Below are 22,858 nucleotides of genomic sequence, written 5' to 3' on the forward strand. Positions count from 1 at the left end.
CATTTACCTACATATGCTGTTTAAAGGTTATTTTACTGATGAGAAAAAATGGAATTTAAATTTTGGAGGTGGCTCGTAGATGATGTGGAGAGCTTTCTCATTAAAGGGGTGTCTAGAAATGCAATTCACTTCATTGAAAATGAACAGTAGAGGTTATTTTTAAGTTTTTTGGCAGATAACCATGAGAGATCTTGGATTTTTCAGCAGGATAATGCTAGAATCCATCCATTTATTGGTTGGGAATAAATACTATTGATGTAATGAATTGGCCCGCATGCTCTCCCGATGTAAACACTATTGAAAATCTTTGTTGAGTTCTTGTCAGGAGAATATACGCGAAAGGAAAGACATATGAGACGGTATAAGAGCTTAAACACGCTCTTCGTGAGAAATGGCTAAAAATCGAGCCAGAACTTTTGGAATTATGGATTAAATCAATGAGAAGAAGAGTTTTTAAATTGATTCTTGCCAAAGGTAGAGCTTTATTAAGGTGTGTTCATTTTTATTTCAGAGTTATGTTTGGAAACACATTATCAATAAGACAAGTGCCTAAACCTTTGCATTTTGTTTACTTTTCCACAAAATAGTGCTACAGATTTTATTACTACCTGCGAAATTAAATATAGCTCTTGTACTTCAATTCATTCTCAAACTTAATGTTTTAGACGAAATGTGGGCTGAAAGACTTATGATTTTTCTTTAGTTTCTAAAATAATTCCTCTTTTTTTCGATAACGTTCAAAGCATTTTTTGAAGCGCCCTTAACAACCTTTAAAATAGGCTATAATTCGTGAATATCAAAATATCGCTTCGTTCATAAAGCTTAGTAAGCTACGAAAATGTTTCTCGAGTATAGGGAGATTCTGCAACAGCCGATACTTGGTTTTAAAATCAATTAAAAATTTAAATTTCTTGAATCCTTTTTAAAATTTAATTAAAGTTTAAAAGGCCTTGAGTGTAACGACATTTCACGGCATCTTTCTCTTAGGTTTTAAATATATTTAATGCAAGTTCTTGAAAAGAATCTATCTACTTCAATTTGTGTTTCCAAGAGTAATCAATTCTTTCTATATTAATTTTTTCTATCAATACAAATTTATTTTTCAAAATTTTTGTAAGTAACATCCTAATTGGCCTTAAAGTTGGTGTAGCCAAGAATTCAGATAAATTCATAGATAATTCAATTTATGGACGGCACAAACATATACAAAAATACTTTATGAAGTATATTGAAGGACCGAGTATTCGTGTTTTGACCAAGAGTTTCGATGTTAAAATTCCATATCCATATCCATTTATGACATCGTCCGTCGCTTTACTTTACGTGAAACTGAATATTTTACCTAAAATTAACAATTTGACTCGGAACTTGTGGTAAGCCCACAACTTTTTTTTAGAATTTCAAAGAATAAATCTCATTCAAAAAGAAACAAAATCAATTTCCAATCACTGAAATAACATTTACATTTATTTTATATAAAAATCACTGAAGCTTCTTTCTTTTGCATTTTAAAGCAAAATACAGTTGTTGTGTATTAATGGCGTCCACCTTTATAGTGTGCATGTTCCTCCTTAATCATATCAGCAGCTCTTTCGGCAATCATCATAGTCGGTGCATTCGTATTACCAGAAACTATTCTTGGCATGACACTTGCATCTACAACCCTTAAGTTTCTCACTCCATAAACTCTTAGCCTTGGATCGACGACAGCATATGGATCATTTCTAGGACCCATCTTGCACGTACCCACCGGATGGTAGATTGTTTGTGAATAGAATCTAGCCATGCATGCCCAGAATCCATCGCTCAGATATTCCTCGTGGGGGCAGTTACGCCATGAATAAATATTTAAAGTGGCATTCAAATGCCGCATGATCCGTGTGTGTGATATTCTGTGCATGAATTTTGAAGCTTCTATCTAGAATTAACATTATTTTGTCACAATAAACAAGATGATCTTTATCTAAAACTTACTATTCTAGCCAAATCCTCTGGATCCTGAAAGTAATTGGCATAGATTTTTGGATGTATCCTGGCGTTGCTAGATCGTATCATAAGGCGTCCTCTGCTGCGTGGCCTCATAAGCAATGGCATGATCATGTACGAGTCCTCATACAATATTGGCTCGTAAATGTCGGCAAAGTTTTCCATACTTATGCCAGAACCCAGTCTGCCAATCATGCCCCCGTCCGATGTATATCCGTACGATCCCAGGAACATTTGAATATCTGGCCAATTCTCTCGAGGATCCTGGTATTTGGTATTGATGTAGCCCATAATTTCACAAATTGGAGAAGCATAGAAGTAGCCATCTTTTTTCTCGACAAAAGTGTCGACATTGCGCGCAGTCATAAGCTGTGGAATGAGCAGCGACAGCTTGTGGCCGGTTACCTTATTGTCCACCAAGTACGAAACACCTGATGCTGCCACATGGTCTTGTAGATTCGAACCAACTCCTGGAGAGTTGTAAATCAAATCAATTTCATACTCTTCCAACTGTTCAGCAGGACCTATGCCAGACAACATTAGCATCTGTGGACTTGCGATGGCACCCGCAGATAAGATGACCTCTCTTCGAGCCACCACCAATCGCTTCTTGCCGTCGTCATCAAATTCAAAGGTCACACTCTCAGCCACCTTCGTTTCGGGATTGATGTTTATCCTATGGACGAAAGCATTCATCAACACATGCAAATTACTTCGATGCCAAACAGGCCGGATATAAGCCTTGTTGGCACTGCACCGCAACCCATTCCGCAGGGTCCCGTGTGGGTATGTAAAACCCAGCTGGCTCTGACCATTGAAATCTCCAAATGGATTAATCATCTTCAACTCTCCCAGGGCATGCATAAAGATATCAGCCAAAGGCGATCGAAAACGGTAATGCTCCACCGTTAATGGCCCGCCAACACCATGGTATGGATTCCCCCGCAATTTGGGATCTCGCATGTCTTCCATTTTCTTGAAGTAATGCAAAATGTTATCGTAATTCCAGCCAGGATTGCCCAAACTAGCCCACTGATCGTAATCTTTGCGGTTGCCGCGAATGTACATCATGGCATTTAGCACACTTGATCCCCCCAGAACGCGACCCCTGGGCCAACGGCAACGTTGATTCACCATACCCAGGCAGTACTCGTCCGATGGTTCTGTTGTATAGGCCCAGTCGAATGGCCCACGCTGAAACAGTGGAAAGAGCTGTGGCAAGTCCGTCAAAAGCGGTTCATCTGGACCGGCTTCCAGCAGCAACACACTGAACGCCGGGTTCTCCGAGAGTCTCGATGCCAACACACAACCGGCTGACCCACCACCGACTATCACAAAATCGTACTCGTCACGTAGCTCGTCAATATCGATAGGACGCACTCGATTGTCGACATCAAGAATATCAGGCCGATGCTGAATTATGCTTTCGCGAAGCAAGAAAAGTATCGTGAAACTGGGTGCAGCGGTCAAGGCCATCCGCATAATGGTCATCATTCCGTCAAGGCTGACCATCTTCGATGTAAAATATTAAAATAACCTTAAAGTTTAAAAACGATTGTAATCCTAATCCGATTGGGTTTCAAACACGACTGATGGTCATTTTGGTTAAATTAAACTCAAGGCATTTTATGCTGACATTCGTTTTCAATGCATTGAGACATATTGCAGTTTTTTTTGTGTGTCATATCATACTCAAATGCTTCTGTCATCGTTTTATTTTATTTTGTCAGTGACTTTTAATTGATTGACGAAAAACCAATAAAATTGTGCAAAAAATAGTGACGTCAACGTTGGTTTAAAGTTCTTTATGTATTATTTTTCTTCCGCTTGGAAAAAGAAACCAAAACAAATTAGCTTTGAACTGTACATAGACATTGGTTGGTGAAAATGACACCGATTTATTCGATGAACTTTTAAGCTGGAGTTTTTGTATGCCTATTTGCATTATTGACTATAAAAAGCTTTGTTATGTTAAAGAAGTACTTACATTTACATTTAAAAAAAAAAACATGTTCAGAAGGCACTATTGCACATTTGTTCGGTTTCACATTTCTGTTCAAACGACTTGTTATTAACGTCGATATCGTACCGCTTCGTCAGTACCAAAGAAGGACAGATCGAAATTATCAAAGAACAGTGCTTTTATCTGGAATGAATCCAGGTAATTTAGTGCACCTCTTGCAGATTGTGGTCGTACATCTTTCTGGTTGACGCATCCATTCATACAAAAATAACCATGATCGCTGAATACGATTTTGCTAGCCAAAATTGGGGTACAGAAGTATTTCATCCAACTTAAAAATTACAAGTTTTTGGATAAGATCAGAATTTTGTTTTTCGAAATTATTTGTTGGCAACAACAGCTCTTAAATAGGGTTTATAGTTTACTTGCAACATTGCTATTTTGAATGCTTATTCTTAATGACGTAAAAGATGAGCATGATGGATTTTAAAAAAAGCTACCAAAAAGGTGTAAGTAATTATTTCGTTACTTTATAGGAACATACCAATATGAACACTGATTTACAAAGAAGGGGCGTGACTTGAAGCCTTGCAGTAAAACAAAGTTAAAAAATAATTTGTAATGATTAGAACTTAATTTAGTAAAGGAATAGAAATATACATAATATAAGTGTTTATGTATTTATAAAAATGTTCGCCTTATTTAGTTGTCTTAAAATATATATAAAAAAAAGAAGTTAATTTAAAAAAAAAGTTTATGTGACATATTTTAATGGGACTTTAAATAGTATTTTTTTTATTAATAAATAATTATTAGGTTGATTGCATTTTTGGATCTTTGAACGAGATTTGTGGGATAAGAAAACCGCGATTGTACAAACTGTACTAAAAGATGTATAAACTTGAATAAACAATTATTAGTCGAACTACATTTTTAGAATGTTCGTGAGTTCAATCATTGAGGTAGCCCACTAATTCTTCCTTTTTGTAAAATTAAACAAAAATAATTTAGGATTGAAAAAAGATTATTTAATTAAAAAATGTATTAAGTGAACAATGATTTTAAAGGATGAACAAACGATTTCATGTTTTAAAAAAACATTTTAACAAATAAATTTTGGACTTGTATTAACTGAATTCTTAGAGGTATAAACTTGTATAAACCTTTAACAGTTGGACTGACTTTTTAGAATTTTTATATTCCATAGTTGGTGCGCCAGATACATGTCGCAAAATACAAGAAATGTTCCTGTGCGCGAGTAGGTACTGCTGTCAGGGATGGAGGAGACCTACAGTTTTAAGCCGAATCCGAACGGCTAATTTGAGAAAGCACTTCCCATAACAAGAATTACTTTTGTCAATTCCTCGCAAATGACAGTATTGGTGAAAAGAACTTTAGATCGCACAGGCAAGGATCGAACCTAAGACCTCTGGCATGACAGTCCAACACACTAACTATCATGCCAGGGGTACTACACATTTTCCGTATTACTTATAAAGAAACATCACTGTACTAATTTTGTTAAAAGTTGTTTAAACTTGTATAAACGATGTAAAAAAATATTGCTACTAAAAGATTTCCCCAACTCCATAGTTAATGGGCTACCTTAAGGGTTTTTTAATAAGGGCGGGTGTTGATGTTGAAATGGAATGAAACAAGCTGTATGTGAGGTATTAACAACATTATTTGTTTATTTAAAAGGCGCATTTATGCCATTAAGTGTGAAATGGCACAGAGTGGTCCAATTTTAAATGACTCTTCCGCATAGATCCGACTGAAAATGAGCGATGGCCTTTGTTATGTTCACTTTTAGGGCATCGGTTGATTGAGGTTTATTTGCATAGACCTGCGACTTCAAGAAACCCTACAGGAAAAAGTCGAGTAGGGTCAAATCGCATGACCTTAGTGGCCAATTCACATCACCCACGCGAGAGATAACTTTAACCTAAAATCCTTCATGCAAAATGTCAATCGTGGCGATTTCTGTGCCGCCCGCCGTCCTGCTGGAACCACATGTCGTCTAGGTCCATATGGTTCAATTTGGGTCATAAGGAGTTAGTTATCGTCGTTATGTAGCAAGTTGTCTACGGTCATTATATTTGACGCGAAATTCGCAAAGTTGAAGTCTGCGAAAGGCCGAGTTCTTGTCCACAACGAGGAATAGACTGTCTCGGGTTCTGCTGTACTTTTTCACGGACCGCGGCGATGTATCGGCCTATCTTGCGTTCCTTGAACGTACGGGTGTTGGCTGATTGTTTGTTGAACCGGTCGTCTCAAATTTGGCCGCAACGGGGCGCCAAATTCTACCCGAACCAATTGAAAGTCCTGCTTTTTTAATCTCTTTTTTTTATAATCCCGTTTTTTACTATTCCGATTTTGCAGTCAAAACTAGCTAGTTCTTTAATTTTTAAGATCGAGCGGGATTTTTTAAAAAGTAAACAACTTGTTTTGATTGCAAAATCGAAATTAGAAAAAAATTGAAAAATGTGATATTTTTGTAGATTTTTAAAATGCGGGATTGCAATTGATCGGGATTTTGATTAAGCAGGATTTCAAAAGACGAGATTTAAAAAAATCTATATTTTATAAGACGTGATTATAAAACCTTTTTTTCGCAATTTTAAAAAGCGGTATTCCGATATGCTGCCGTTTTTTTTTGAAACAAGTACTAGGAATAAATGTACAAACCAGTGGTAATTTTGAAAAAAAGTTAGTTTCCAACTTCACCTTTTCACCAAATTTTAAAAAATTGTGAATGTGATTTTCAAATCTTAGTGTTTTTTTTTCAAGTTTTACGGATTTCAACCCTCACGGACTAGTTTCTTTAACATAAATACATAAATTCGACAACATTATGCCAACATTTTAATGGGTATGCATAGAAAGGCCTACGAGCATTTCGTGTTTTGTTTACGTCAACGTAAATATATTTTATTTTTAAAAGCCACAAGCTTTCGAAATAAATAAAATATTATGTATATATCAACTAATCTGTGTTTTTTTGTCTCTTTTGAACACTGCAAGATTCGTTTTTCTAGTTAAATTAAAATTCGAGTTATTGTTTTTTTTAAAATCCTTTCTACTCCTCTGCAGCACCCTGTATTCAAATATGTATAAGATTTACTTGTTTTTATGTACCTACACTACATATTTATATTATTTAAACAAAACAAAAAGAATTCGCCTCACAAATATTGAATGCAATTTGTTGTAATCATGTTTAATTAATTGTACAGTATTATTTCACTGTTCTTTACTTAAAAACTTCAAGATCCAGTTAATGAACGTTGGTAAAAGTTATAATTTATAATGAAGTCCAAGTTCTTTTTTTTTGTTTTATTATTTCGATGGAATTATGAATCATAAAGGTTAAATATTGTTGAAATTAACCAGCTTAAGCACACAAAGCAATCCTTCAAGTAGAAATACAAGAATTAAAAATACTAAAAAGTATCTTTATTCTTAAATTATTGCATTGTTCACTAGTTGTATCTTTAAGTTGAGCTTGAGTACACGCAATTCACATTTTGTGTCCAAATAAGTCAGTTAAATTTATTTATTCAAAAAAGGTAAACTTACCATAAGCAAAATTAAAGTTATAATGAAAACAAAGATGTAGAATTGTTTTGATTAAAAGTAAAATTTTTAAAGTTTATTTTACTAAAATAATAGTTAGACACATTTTTTTACAACACCTTACAACAAAGATGAACATTTTTATTAAAGCAAGTGCCCACAAAGAAATTTAAGAACTTAAAGGTAATTTTAAACTTCGAATTTAAGAATTCGTATTCCGATTGAGTGCAAGGCAACTGTCACATTAACATCTTTTTATTGTTGTTATAACACGAATTTATCTAAGAACGTAAATAAATTGTGAAGTATTGTAGCTGCCGTTCATTGGTAAGCTCATTACTTGATCATTTCTTCTGTTAGCAAAATAAATATTTAATTCATAAACAGTAAACTCTTGATTATGAGAACAATTAAAAATCGATTTAAATATTGAATAGAGTGTAACGTATTTGCGAGTTGAAGATATTGACAATTGTATACTTTTCGTGGACGACAATTTGCTTAAAATTTAGAATATAGGCACAATTTTGATATGTGTTTCATTTTATGTATTAGTCATAAGTCAATTTAAAATGTTTGCTACTATCATTTTTGAAGTGTCAATTTATTTAACGAATTTTTAAGGTCATGACCGGTTTTTTGAGCGTACACTGCCCCATCTTTTAGATAAGCAGTAATTGAAAGATCCAAAATCGGTGTTGGGTGTTTTCAGATATAAGAGATACAAAAGATCTTAAAGTTTCCGATCTAATTTAAAAAAATCTGAAGATGCTATGTTGAAAGATTTTAGTGACCAATTTCGATCAATATCTTCGATAAATAGCACGATGAGGAAACTCATGATAAATAAGTTCAAACTACACTGCCATAAAAAAAACAGCACCAAACAGTGATACGTTAAGAAAGAAGTCTTTTCAACAATTATGACTCATAACGTAGCTTCTGAGGTAAAAAAAAACTCGTAATTGAAGTTGATTTTTGATGGTTTGAAAGAACGAAATAAGTGAAGAAGAAACGGTGGCGGCAGGCCTAGGTCTGTATGCAACACACGATGTAATTTCGTGTGTGAATTTGAATGCGTTGTTTTTGGTAGAAAAAGATAAGTAAATAGATTAGGCTCCCGAAATAGCAGGACATTCAAAATGAAACCTCTTATTGGAAAATCCATACAAATTTTGTTCCTTGACTTAATTAATATAACAGTGCAATTTTAGCCGTTTAAGATATTTTATTTAGACTCACTATACAATACAAATCTATAGTTCTTAAGAAGGTACATAAAACTATCAAATACTATGTTTTCTTTGAAATAAGTACAAACGCTGGGTTAGGAACCTAATTGCAAAACCAATTTTGTTTTTATCTATAATATTCATTTCTTCTTTTCAGACAAATAATAATCGTAGAAAAAAAATACCTTTTAAATGTCAGGAAATTTAACATGTTCGGGCCAGTGCCAGACAGGGCCGTCCTTAGGAATTGCCAGTTCTTTAGTGTCGACTTTATTGCAAACATTATTAACAGCTCAATGTATTCTCTCACCACCTGAAATGTTGCCTAGGGATTATGGTAACGATTTTCTTAACCAAGGATTAGGACCCTACGATTTCGTTGTGATTGGTGCTGGAACTGCAGGCTCAGTTATGGCAAGCCGACTTAGCGAGAATCCAAATTGGAAGGTTTTACTACTTGAAGCAGGAGGTGATCCTCCACTTGAATCAAAGGTAAACAAAACAACAAAACTTATACTAATAGTTATCAATGAATAGATATTTTTTTTTAGATTCCAGCATTGTTCTTTACAGTGGAACACACTGAATTTAATTGGAACTATTTCACCGAGCCCGATGGCAAAAGTTGTTTGGCCATGAAAAATCAAGTTTGCTATTGGCCAAGAGGGAAAATGATTGGTGGCACAGGTGAAATAAATGCAATGCTTTATGTTCGTGGCAATCGGGATGATTATGACAATTGGGAACGCAAAGGAAACACCAATTGGTCGTGGCAAAATGTGTTTCCTGCATTTGAAAAGTCTATTCTTCGAGGTGCACAAAATGGTTCAGAAGCTAGAGGAGGAACTATTGTTAATCCATTTGAAGTAAGTTTGTCTGAAATTCGTGAAATGCTTTTTGGTGGAGATGAGGCATTGGGACTGCCGCAATTGGAGGTTGTCCAAGAGGGAGCTGATATTGGATTTGCAGCAATGCCGGGAACCATTGCAAATGGACAACGAGAAAGCACCGGAAAGAGTTATCTGGCAAGGGTAAGTGGCAGACCAAATCTTCATGTGATCAAGAACGCTGTTGCCACAAGAATCAATTTCGACCAAGAAAAAAATGCTGTAACTGGAGTCAACTTCGTTCATCGAGGTCAACATGAATTCACAGTCAATATTACCAAAGAAGTGGTGCTGTCCGCTGGAACTCTTAATTCACCAAAACTGTTGATGCTTTCGGGTGTTGGACCGAAAAAACACTTGGACAGCCTAGGCATCCCAGTTGTGAGGGATTTACATGTCGGGGACAATTTGCAGGACCATGTGGCAATTCCTGTCGTATTCAAAATAAATCACAGTAAAGTTCAACGTGAGACAATGAAGGACCGACTAGATGCTACTTATAGCTACCTGCTCAACCAAACAGGACCCTTGGCAAGTCACGGTGTTGCCTCAGTTACTGGATTCATAAACTCCGACCTTACTTCAGCAAGCCCATATCCGGATATAGTGTACCATCATCTCTTCATGCAAAGTGGATCTTCAAACTTGGATATTTGGTTTGATGCCATAAGATTGTCTGATCGAGTTGCCCAGAGTATCCGTAGGGTTTTTGAAAATGAACACATTATGATAGTTTATGTTAAGCTCTTGAGGCCAAAATCAAGAGGTATTCTACGCTTGAAAAGTTCCAACCCAAACGATTCTATGAAGATATTTTCGAACTACTTTGACCACCCTGACGATGTAGACACCCTGTTGCGTGGAATCGGGTTTCAAATGCTTTTGGAACAGACCTTAGCATATCGGGAGCAAGAAGCAGAGATTGTTCAATTCGATTTACCGGAATGTAACCAATTCGCGTTCAAAAGTGAAGAATATTGGAAGTGTTATATGAAATTTATGACAACAACGCTATATCACTTCGTGGGAACTGTCAAAATGGGACCCGATACAGATCCAGGGGCTGTTTTGGATACACGATTGCGATTAAGGGGCGGAATAAAGGGACTACGGGTTGTTGATGGTAGTATTATGCCAGACATTGTAAGTGGAAACACAAATGCGCCAATTATAATGATAGCTGAGAGAGCAGCTGATTTTATCAAAGAAGAGTATGGCCAATGTTGAAGGCGATGATGAAGAGGAGAACAAGTTGACAAATGGAAGTTAAAAAAATTTAATAAAAAGATCATGCATAAGAAGAAAATGCGTTCCTCATTACTTTAGATTTTCTCTTTAAGTGATACTTCAATCTACAAAACATGGGGGCTTCCATTTATTTACATTGGCAATAGTTTGAAACATTTCCATGTAAGTACAAACCTTAACATATTAAAATTCCTCTAAAAGCTGTGTTTTAAGCATGCCAATAACGGCTGGTCTTGCAAGGATCATCCCTTTTTAATAAGGAAAGGCGTTTTTTAAGATCTTATCCAAAACTTTCTTAAAGGGAGATCGTATATCTCGACAAGAAAATATTACTCAAGTTATGTTTTGCTGGCAGGTTTTTCTTTTGAAAGTTTTTTTTCATTCTGTGACTCATGACACTTTACAGTTTTAGTTTTTAACCTTCAATCTTCAAAATTAGCGCTTAAAATACCAAGGCCAATTGGTTAGGGACACTGGGACACTCATCCATACTGTATCTCCCATTTTTTAAGTGAATATTTGGGTTAATATATTTTTTTTCTGGCTATGCCCATTATAGACCTAAATTGCTGCTATTATAAGAATTAAGTTGATAAAAAACTTCTCCCATTTTCAATATCGCTTCAATAATTTGTTTTTGTTTTTCAGTAAAATAGTTTTGAATATAAATTGTGGTATAACTCAAGCCTGTTATTTATATGAAGTTTGTTAGATTTCTTAATTTCACTTTTCAAATTTGGATCCTAAGATTTTAAATTCACTTCTCTATCGGAACTTGTTAGAAATTTTAAATCAATACAAAAGTATTTTATGTAGGCATTATTGTATATCTAAATGACCTTGTTATTTAAATTCTATTCTGTTGTACCTAGCGTTGTTCTTGTTCTGATAATTTGAATATGATATGAAGCCTGTTTTTGTATTATCTAGGTTATGAATATTAATTTTGTTCTTATTGTCATAGACATTTTTGTATTATTCGTAACTGTTTTTATTCTGATAAAAAGTTTATGCAGATAGAATTTATGAAATACATTCTATATTTAACTTATAAGAACAATTGGTAATTATAGCATGTAAGAAAAAATGTGTTGCATCAAACGTGATATTTACAATACAAGATTCTTAAATAAGTCAACCACAAGAAATAGAACAAAGATATTCTGATTTCGTAAATCAACAATCAGAAAATAAAATAAAGAACTTTTAAAATAATACTCCAATATATTTTTATGATTTTTACATAAGATAACAAATATTTGTCAGCTTGCATATTTTCTATTCCTTTAAAAGAAATGTATTCTTCCAAGAATGAGAAAATCTGGTATTTTATTTAACAGAAATATCAACTTTTTAACAAATAAATACCACTAGAATACTTTAAGAAGAAATAAAGATATTAAGTTAGCGCTTATAATGTGTTTAACAATATATTGGTATTAAATTTTGCTAATATTCCATCCCTGAAAACAGTACTCGCAAAATTCCGGGTATTTTTTGAACACACCTCGTACTTGGATCTCAACTCGAGATTTCAATTTTAAAATGTATGGCTTCTTGATTTTTTACTGGCCATTTTCTTCACTATTTGCCAACTCGCCGCAAACTCTTTCTTCACTTATTTCAAGGCCAAGGCAACAAATGTCCAACAAAGCAAAAACTCTTTGCTTGTTTCAATTTTAGATTTGAATTTATTGCATCTGATTATTTAAAGATTACATTTCCGGTTGTTTAAGTGAATTAATAAATTTAAAAACAAATCATGGTTGTAGTACATACAAAATGAAAACTGGCTTGCTTCAAATGGACTACAATAAAGTCATATTATTGAAAACAAAATAGCTGACAGCGACGCAAGGAAACGCGATAAACACAAGACGTGATAGGGTATTTAGGATTGTTCAGACAACATAAGTGACTTCATTTTCAGGCAACTGCATTTTTTTAATGAAAAATAAGACAATAGCAGAAGTCATTAACTTTAAAATTGAAACTTTACCTGACTAGGTTTTTACTTGAAGAAAGTACCAACAACATTAATATCTAAAAAGAAATCTCTATACAGATTACAACTCCATTATAAGTTGTGTTTTGTATTGTAAATAAAAGGTCCTTATTCCTTTTCCAATATGACAAGGAATCCCTTTACACAAAACTTTAAATAAAATTGTGCATTCAAAAATAAATCACGGAGTTATGAAGTTCAAATTTCAATCAAATAAAAAAGCCGGATCAGTTTACATTTTGAATATGTAAGTAGACTTGACTTGATAGCAAGGAAAATTTGTCTTAAATTTTTTTTGAGTCAGCTTTCCGTTAAAATTGCATTAATTAGGAGTAAGGAAGATACTAGAAACTAGCCTTACTTTCAAGCCCCTGATGTCGTCTGAAACAGCCCATTGCCAAACAATTCAATGTCGCCCTACCAAGACAAGTTTTTATAACATAATTCAACATTAGTTTCATTTTACATAGCGTTTTTATATTTTTTAGCGTTGATAATAAAGAAAAGAAGAGCTCGAAGAAAATGGCAAAATACCAGATTTCCAGATGATAAAAAAACGTTTAACCGTATACCCAACAATCTTAAAAAACAAATTTACAAATTCAAAAATGATTCACTCAGCACATTCCTAAGGAATTTAACGACTGATTCTTCAACCGATTTTTCGCTATGGAAAGCAGTTACAAAACTCGCCTTGAAATCTCAAGATGGGAAATGGATCGGTAACCCGAAAGAAAAAGCTTACCTTTTCGCTGAACATCTTGCGAATGTTTTTAAGCCATACTCATCAAACACAACTGAAAATAGCTCACAGTTTGTTGATAAGATAGATGAAAGTGAAATACCAATTGTAAGACTTAAAGAAATATAAAGCATGTGTTTCATCAACTATCAAATAAAAAATCACCAGGTTACGATCTAATTTCTGCTCAGGTTATGAAAGAAATGCCATTAAAAGCCTTCATAAAACTCCAATATATAATAAATGCATGCCTTAAGCACCGGAATGTTCAGAACCATTAGAAAATTGCTGAAGTAATTGTTATACCAAAGCAAGGTAAACCATCTACAGAAGTGACGGCTCACAGACCAATATCACTTATACCAATTATGACAAAAGTTTTTGAAAAACTGCTTTTGAACAGACGTAGCAAAATCATAGAAGTTTGGCTTTAGAAATAAACATTCCACGATAGACCAAGTTCATAGAGTATCGGATATAAAGAAAAAGCATTAGGATGAAAACAAGTATGTTCAGCTATTTTCTTAGATGTTGCTCAAGCTTTTGACAAGGTTTGGCATTAGGGACTTGAGGACAAACTGCAAAGGCATCTTCCCAAGCAGTACTTTGAAATATTAAAATCGTACATCTCAGACCGATTGTTTAGAGTAAGGTACGATCAAGAATACTCGGAATTGAAGAAAATAGAAGCCGGTATACCACAAGGAAGTGTACTAGGTCCTACCCTGTATTTACTATACTCAAGTGATATTCCAGTTGGTAATCACACCAAAATGGCTTTTTTTGCAGATGATACCGCAATTTTGGTACCCGACAAATGTGTCTCTAAGGCAGCAGTAAAACTACAAAATGCCGTCGACACAGTGAGAGCTTGGACCAAAAAATGGCGTATCAAACACAATGAAACAAAATCTTCACATATAAACTTTACAAATAAAAAGATAAACAATATTCCAATATTCATTAATAATCAAGCTGTACCTTACGCCAATACGGCCAAATACCTTGGAATGTCTTTGGATGCAAAGCTAAAGTGGAAAGAGCACATCAAAAAGAAAAGAGAAGAATATAGAATAATGTACTGGGTACTTGGTAGCAACTCTGATTAATCAATTCAAAACAAAATAATGCTGTATAATCAAGTACAAAGAAAACAAATACCGAAATCATCCAAAAATTCCAAAACAAAGTCCTTCGTGGAATTTAATAAACCTTGGTACATAAGAAATACCGATCTACATCGTGACTTACAAATAGAAATGGTTACAGAAGTTGTTAAAAAATACGCTGTATCGAACAACCAGAGACTGCAAAGTCATACTAATTCTGAACTGGAGTCCGTCTTGAATATAAGAAACCATGTTCGGAGATTAAGAAGAACCAAACCTCATGAGATTATGGTCTAAAAAAACATGGGAAAGCATTAAAAGTTTAAACTTCCGCCAAAGTGATTATACAAAGTTAAAGAAAAATCTGTAGTCGATCTTTCAATATTGGTCCTGATGAAGAGGTGGTTTTAGTGGTTAGGAGTCCCACACTACTTGGTGTCTAATACTGCCAAGTGTCTTTTGAAGCTTTCCTCCTGTCAAAAAAAAATTGAAATCTGAGGATTGCACTTTCAACTTCTAATTTTTTTTTTCGGAAGTTGGCCTACTCTAAGTTTGAAAATTTAAAGTTGAAATCGTTAACTTTGAGTAATAAGAAAACTAAAATCACAAGTTGAAAAAAATTCCCAAGTTAAAGAAAGAAAATAGATCTAAGTCCATCAACAATTTAAATTAGTGTCTAAAAGTGGAATTGTTGTCGATAACACTTTTCAAATCTCTAATGTAATAGACTTTGACTTCCATTTTAATAGAGTCACCTTAACAAATAAACTTGTGTTCCATTTTCTAAATATTAATTGAAATTTATTTATTAGTTACTTATTTTTTGCTTTGTTTAAATATTAATTTAATTTTAAATTTAAGTAGTCTGTAAGATAATTAATGTAATCTCTGTTTGATGAATAAACTAATTTCAAATCTCATCCAAGCAATTGTAAAATTTAACTAAAAGAAAGATTCATCGTTTCAAAACCATTTATTAGATTGCAGACTTGTGTCGACTAAAACAAATTATCACACTGAATATATCATAAATTCATAAAACCGAAAGTTTATACAATTTTTTCGATAAACAAATGTATACTATCTTTCGAGTTAATATCTCTCTAAAATAAAAACGATTGTCATTCGATTTTATCAAAACCATGACCATGAGCAACAGTTTTTTTATTTTTTAAATTTCTTAAAAGTAATTAAGAAGTAAAATTAAATGAATTTTTTATGATCGTATCTAAAAAATCTTTATCTCTTTGATAAAAGGTAATTATGTTGGCAGAGGTAAATTCCACGTGTTCACAATAACTCAAAAAAGAAAACAACAAACAAAGCTCTTTTATTTAAACTAAATAGTCAACTTATTTAATATTTTAAGATTTAATTATAATAATAAAATATCAACAGCACAGTTAACTACTATACGAGAAGCAGGTAGTAAACAAAAATAAGTTAAACAAAAACAACTATTTAAATAGTTAAAGACGAAGAACTAGTATTCTTTTTTTTTTTTCTTAGTAGACACCTTTCAAGACGCGAGACTATTTGCATTCAAATGTATTATTAAAGCAAATACAAAATCATATACCCTCCTACCAACTAAGACTGCACCTAACATCTATTTTATATATTTACTAATAAACCTCCCTTTACCCTCGATATACATACATATATGTACAGTACAAATGTGTTGTTTATATTTCTTGTAAGTGTAAACAAATACAACTTTTGCTATTAATAAATTAAAATTTTAAATCAACTTGGCACCTTCGTCCAACAACTAACAACAACAACACCAACAAATAGTACTGATTAATCTACCTTAAGAATTTATAAGCAAATAACGTGTCATCCCCCTTGCTCTTTTTTGCAAGTGGATTGCTCTACAACCAGTGCCGGATCAATAAAATTAGAACTTGAAAATAAAATCTTTTATCGCTCTTATTTGTTATCGTTTAATTATAAGATTATGAGATGTGCCATGCTTTCATTAATAAAACAATAATCAAAATTCTAAAGTCATAAAGGGGTAATAAACGAATGCTAATATAATTTTTGGGGGTCTCTTTTTATTTCATTTTTAAATATTAACTCCGTCAACACAACAAGTGCATATTTATCACCTTTGCATTATTAAAAAAGACAAATTAGCGCCCCCATAAAAAAACAAAAATAAAATCATTAAATCCGATACTGGTAAAGCAAAACAAAATACCAACACACAAGGGTGTTCAAATGTAGATTCTTATAAGGGTGAAACACAAACAACAATACACAATAAAAACAGCAAAAAAATAAAAATATTTTATTGATATTATTCACAAGCGATTTAGCAGCTTGGGGCAACTTGGGGACTATTAAAAGTTTCGATCCAGTAGTCGTGAGAATTGCTCAAGTCTGTACAGTCACATTCTACAATTACCTACGATTATACTTTCCAACAGTTTTTGAAAATATGGAATTCCTGCCACCTGAGTGTGCAGCTCGTTCTGCCGGACCGGGGAATAAATTAATGTCCTTGTTGTTCCACACTTTGATCAGTTCGTATTGTTCGATATCAGAGCCATCTATGTGGCCAATGGATTATGGACACACTTTGGCAACTAAAGGATTGGACACATATGACTTTGTGGTGGTTGGAGCTGGATCGGCTGGAGCTGTGGTAGCTGGACGATTATCGGAGAATCCTGATTGGAAAGTTTTACTTTTGGATGCTGGTGGTGATCCGCCAATTGAAGAAGAGGTAATAAATATATTTTTTTTTTATTTTTGGGGGGTGATTGTTAATTGAATTTAGAACAAAGGGACACAAACTATAAAAGAAAATGAGCTGAAATGATTAAAGTTTAAAAACGTATCTCGTGGTTGGGGTATGTGTTCAAACCTACATGATTCTATTTGCATACTTAACTAAAATTAAACGACAATTTTATAACTGAAACATTTTTTTAATTCTTTCGGAGTACAAAAAAAGTTCAATTTAATTAAAAGTTAAGGTCAGAATAAAAATAGATGCGTAATTTGTATGAACATTCTCTGCAATTCTTTATTCATTAAACAAATTGTGTATATATGTAATGTTCTACTACACGTGCTTGCTTAAAGATAGTTTGTATTTTTTCAAACCGGAAAGAATTAGAAATAAGGGTGTTGAAAACCAAGAAGGTTTATAAGGTGTCTGGATTCAAATTAAAAAAGGAATCAGTTTTAAAACTTCAAATTTCCCAAAAAACACCAAGATCCGGTTATACTTTAAATTAATTTATGCATAAATAATATTGTTATTTTGATTAAGTAAAAATAAAAAATAAGTATAAAAATTTAATTGATTTTCAATCAAATAGAAGTTACCGCATGAAGTCGTAAGCACTTGCTCTTATAATTTGAAACTGCTTAAACTGTTAAGTAAAAAAGTTATTGTTTTGAACTTTAAATAAATGTTCATGAGATAAATTAGAAAACAGAGATTCATGAACAATTATCTCAAAAATCATTCCTGTAAACGATATATTATAGATAAATGCGCTTAAAAAAATTAGACAGTTTGAATATTTACCAAAAAAAAAGTTGTATTATATGATGGTAATATTCCACTACTAAAAATATTCTTCAAGGCCACTGATGAAATTTCTCGAGAAATCCAATTGATTTTCAAAAAAAATACAATTCTAAAACTTGTACGAACTGATTTTGGGCTGAATTCTCTCGAGAACAAGGAAAGGTATTAACTTCAAAGTTATTTCGTTTAATACAAAATATTTTTTAAATATTTGTTAAAATTTTTCGAAAAATTTAATAGAAACAATTAACAAAAGTCTACAGAAATTATCAAAAAATTGGTTAACATCAAAAATTTGTAAACTTTTAAGAAATTTCAATTTTGTAATAAAAGTAATTAAAAATTATAGTTGGTTTAACGTCTTGAACATTTCGACTTTAAAACATTTTTGATTTGGCTTATTACCAAAAATATCATTTACAAATGTTAAAGAGTTCAATGGGAATTCAGTGTAAATCTCGTGCCATCCTTTTTTTTTTTCAAAATTTTGATATTCAATATTATTTCAATACTTTAAATTCTTCTTTGTAAAATTATTCCCCGAAATAAATGATATGGCTTAGAAGAAAAATGAAAGTTATTAACCTCGAGTAACATTTTAATGAATTTTAATCATTAGAAACAATTTTAGAATTTAACTTTATATTCCAAGTAAAAATCAGTGTTTCTAAATCCATAAAAGTTATTGTTTCTAAGTCTAAAAGTTAGCAGACATTTTACAGCTCTTCTAAGCATCATATTGTTGTTAGTCATATGAAGATATTGTTTTTTTCGAAAACGATAATGATTTTGATAACTTCTCACATTTATTTGATATTTTTGGAATTAAATTTAATTTCAAAGTTTTGAAAAATTTGACAAAAGTCAATCTTACTCGATCTAATTTTTAAATAACAAATATTTGATTTAGGAGGATTGGACTGTCTTAATAATATAAATATTGGTACAAATTTTAAACAACACTTGAAAATTGAAAATAATGGCTGATAAGAGGCCAAATATGACCGCTTTCAAAAAATTGTGCTTGCAGGTTAAAACGACTAAATATTATTATTAAAATACAAGTATTTTAATCCGCGTTAATGCACTTTCTTTAAATATAAATATAAAAGCTTATGAAATATATCAGACATGAATGTATGACGTACTGTTTCAATCTATTTTATTTTTCCCTGCAACAAAACAACTGATTAAAAAAATTTTTGACAGGTGCAAGAAATTTTTTAATTTTTACATAATTAAAAAATGAATATTGGTGTGATTGACATGTTGATGTGTTTTTCAGTGCAAAAAAAAAGAAGAATAGTGTGTTCTTATCAAATAGGAAAAATTAATCGTGTTTATTAAAATTGCATTTTTATGAACAGATAGCGGTAAGATAAGTGATTATTATTTTAAATTTAATGATGTTTACAATGACAAGAGAAGAAAGTAAAGTTTCTTTTATATTATTCAAATATATAGCAAAGGGGTTATCTTTGTGAAGTATTTAATTTTGACTTAATGAAAAACAATGTTATCTTGTTTGTTTTTCCTTGAATGGAAATATTTTGTTTGTTAAATTATGATACCAAGTTATATTGCATTTCTTATTTCCTTACAGCTATTTTGTTGAAGTCATAACTTGCATATACTTTTTAAGTGACCCGCGACTCCAAAAAATCAATCAAGGCTTAATTGGTTTGAATAATTTTGCTAATCTTTTATTTTCTTTTTTTTTTAAAGGTTGTTGGATGGCACATTACTACACAACATTCTGCATGGGACTGGCAATTCCAAACCGAACCAAACGGCAAATCATGTCAAGGAATGAAAGGTGAACGTTGTCACTGGCCCAGAGGAAAAATGCTTGGCGGTACAAATGGAATGAATGCGATGATATATGCACGTGGAACACGCAAGGACTTTGACGACTGGGCTGCTTGGGGTAATCCTACATGGGGCTATGATGATGTTTTGAATTATTTCCGCAAGGCCGAAAACCTCCGATCTCCACGAACTGGTTATAAAATGGGCGATCACGGAAAAGGCGGCCCAATGGGTTTGAACAATTTTGTCAGTGACAACGAATTCCGGCATACTCTACGGGCAGGAATTGAAGAAATGGGCTATCCCGTAGTGACTGACTTTACCGAAGGCTCATTCGTCGGCTATATGGATGTGCTGGGTACACAGGAAAAGGGACGTCGCATCACAACAGTTCACTCACACATTTTGCCAGTGAAGGACCGCCAGAATTTGCACATCATCCGAAATGCTCATGTCAAGAAATTGAATATTGACAGTGAGAAACGCGTCACCGGACTGACATTCGTTCACGAAGGCACTCGAGAGTACACAGTGAATGTTCGCAAGGAAGTCGTGGTGTCTGCCGGAGCAATCGGAACTCCTCATATTCTTATGTTGTCCGGTATTGGACCCAAGGCCCATCTGGAGGAACATGCAATCCCTGTAGTTGTAGATTCACCAGTTGGTAAAAATTTGAAGGATCACGCTAGTCTCCCAATGATCTTCAGAATTGACAAATCATCTGCCACTCCAGCAGCTGAGGCAGAACTTGTTGATGCGCTTTATAATTTGCTTATGGGCCGTGAGAGCAAACTTTTGCACCACGAAGCAACTTCATTCACAGGATTTATTAACACCACAAGCCTCACTGGTCCAAACCCTGATATTCAGACAACACACTTCTTCAGTCGTGTCAACAGTCCCGAGCTGAAGCACTACGTTGAAGCGACAGGTTACACCGAAGGTGTCGCAAAGTCTGTTCTCAAAGCCAACGAGAAGACTAACACTGTCATCATCTACATGCTCCAGCTGAAGCCCAAATCCATGGGTGAGGTGACTTTGGCCAGTGCCAATTACTTGGATGCTCCAAAGATGCAACCCAACTATAACGAAGACGATGAAGATCTTCAAACTTACATCAGAGCCTGCAACATTTACTCGAAACTTGTCGACACAAAGGCTTTCAAACAACGTGAAGCCGAGCTTCACAAGCTTGACTTACCTCGTTGCAATGACTTGCCTTACAAATCAGACGAGTACTGGAAGTGTTACACTTCATATATGACTAAGACTGTATACCATCCCGTGAGTACGGCCAAAATGGGTCCGGAGAGTGATAAGTCAGCTGTTGTTGACTGGAGACTGAAGGTACGCGGAGTTAAAGGTCTTCGTGTGGCCGATGCTAGTATCATGCCTGATATTGTGGCAGCAAATACAAATGCAGCTGTGATTATGATTGGAGAGAAGGCTGCCGATATGATCAAGGAAGATTGGGCGGGCAAGACCAAGGATGAGTTGTAGTGAGAGTCAGTTGTTGTTTTATAGATTTGTAGTAGTATAGTTTTTTTTTTTTTAAATAAAGTGTTATATATTTTTTTACCATAATATTGTTTAATTTTAATTTTTGGATATCTTTGCTTTATCGTACTTAGTCGGAAATTGATCACAATTTTAGTCGAAGAATCATCTTTACCACTGAGGCCCATTTTTAAATGAATGGTTACGTGACAGGGCTATCGATCGCAGTAGGTCGATGATCACCAGCTTGTTGTGGCTTAAATTGGTTGATGCCTATTGACACCGAAGACATATTATGTCAACCAGGTTGGTGCTACGTGCCACAAAGCTTGACACAATTCATATTCCATAATCCACCAAGATAATGTAATTTGATCCCTTTAGAGTTTTACTTGTAGGGTTTTCTTAAGTCTATGCAGGTCTATGCGGATAAGCCGCAAACCACTGCGGGTCTCAAAGAAAATATCATCGAAAACTGGAACTTTCGATTAGGCACCACCGCGAAACCGTGGTTGCCATTTAAACGATGTTATATCTCACAAATAATGTCATTGATAGGGCTCTCAAATAAAGATAAAATCTTATTGATATCTCATATACAAGTTGTTTTCTTTGAAATCCACATACGCCTAAATGCACTTCTACATTTATTGCCTTATATCTACCGTATTTTATCGTGTTAGTTTTGGTTTTAAAGATTTTAAAAGTATAGCAATTGAATTTCAATTTTGTGTTTTAAAAATATGAATTAAAAAATTACAAACACACCAAAAATTTGATATGAAATCTACCTTAAATAAAAAAATTTAAATTCACATAACATTCTATTCTTCAAAAGAAAGTCTCTAACTGTTTAAAGATTGTCTAATATATTTTTTAATGCAAATTTAAATGAACAATTTTCAAATCGGTCATAAATATTTTGTTATGAATTATGGTAACGCCCTAAAAAACCAATGGATTCCCTTCAAATACATTTCCAGAGACAATAGCCTTCAAACTTAAATTTCGTATGAGTCTTTATGTATACATAGTTTTGATAAGGTACGTTACATACCTATCTACGTATCTATTGGTTTAGGTTTTTTTTTTATTAATGACCGCATAATTTCAGTTGTGGCTAAAGATATGTACATTACATACGTGTAATTTAATTACCAAACCAACAATGGGTAATAGTAGTCCATTAGTTATATTTGTTGAAATAAAAATGAATTGATGTTAATTTTGGTGACAGTTAAAATCCAAATATGT

The 22,858-nt window shown here is 33.4% G+C and overlaps 4 protein-coding genes across 7 annotated transcripts in view; 2 read left to right on the plus strand and 2 right to left on the minus strand.

Moving 5' to 3' along the window:
• Nucleotides 1-22,858, minus strand: part of LOC129946406 (flotillin-2) — a 393,620-nt gene that overhangs the window by 81,598 nt on the left and 289,164 nt on the right. The gene's annotated exons all lie outside the window — the stretch shown is intronic.
• Nucleotides 1,449-3,861, minus strand: LOC129946397 (glucose dehydrogenase [FAD, quinone]). Its single transcript, XM_056056567.1, has 2 exons — nucleotides 1,971-3,861; nucleotides 1,449-1,914 (listed from the first exon to the last, which is right to left on the minus strand). Exons 1-2 carry the CDS (start codon nucleotides 3,496-3,498, stop codon nucleotides 1,535-1,537), a joined length of 1,908 nt encoding a protein of 635 aa, XP_055912542.1. The 5' UTR covers nucleotides 3,499-3,861; the 3' UTR covers nucleotides 1,449-1,534.
• Nucleotides 8,919-10,968, plus strand: LOC129946402 (glucose dehydrogenase [FAD, quinone]-like). Its single transcript, XM_056056573.1, has 2 exons — nucleotides 8,919-9,249; nucleotides 9,309-10,968. Exons 1-2 carry the CDS (start codon nucleotides 8,950-8,952, stop codon nucleotides 10,869-10,871), a joined length of 1,863 nt encoding a protein of 620 aa, XP_055912548.1. The 5' UTR covers nucleotides 8,919-8,949; the 3' UTR covers nucleotides 10,872-10,968.
• Nucleotides 17,101-21,658, plus strand: LOC129946401 (glucose dehydrogenase [FAD, quinone]-like). The gene is made up of 2 exons (XM_056056572.1): nucleotides 17,101-17,482; nucleotides 20,024-21,658. The coding sequence occupies exons 1-2, from the start codon at nucleotides 17,195-17,197 to the stop codon at nucleotides 21,605-21,607; spliced, it is 1,872 nt and encodes a 623-aa protein (XP_055912547.1). The 5' UTR covers nucleotides 17,101-17,194; the 3' UTR covers nucleotides 21,608-21,658.

This window comes from Eupeodes corollae, chromosome 2 (assembly GCF_945859685.1).
Source record: "Eupeodes corollae chromosome 2, idEupCoro1.1, whole genome shotgun sequence".
Lineage (NCBI taxonomy): Eukaryota > Metazoa > Arthropoda > Insecta > Diptera > Syrphidae > Eupeodes > Eupeodes corollae.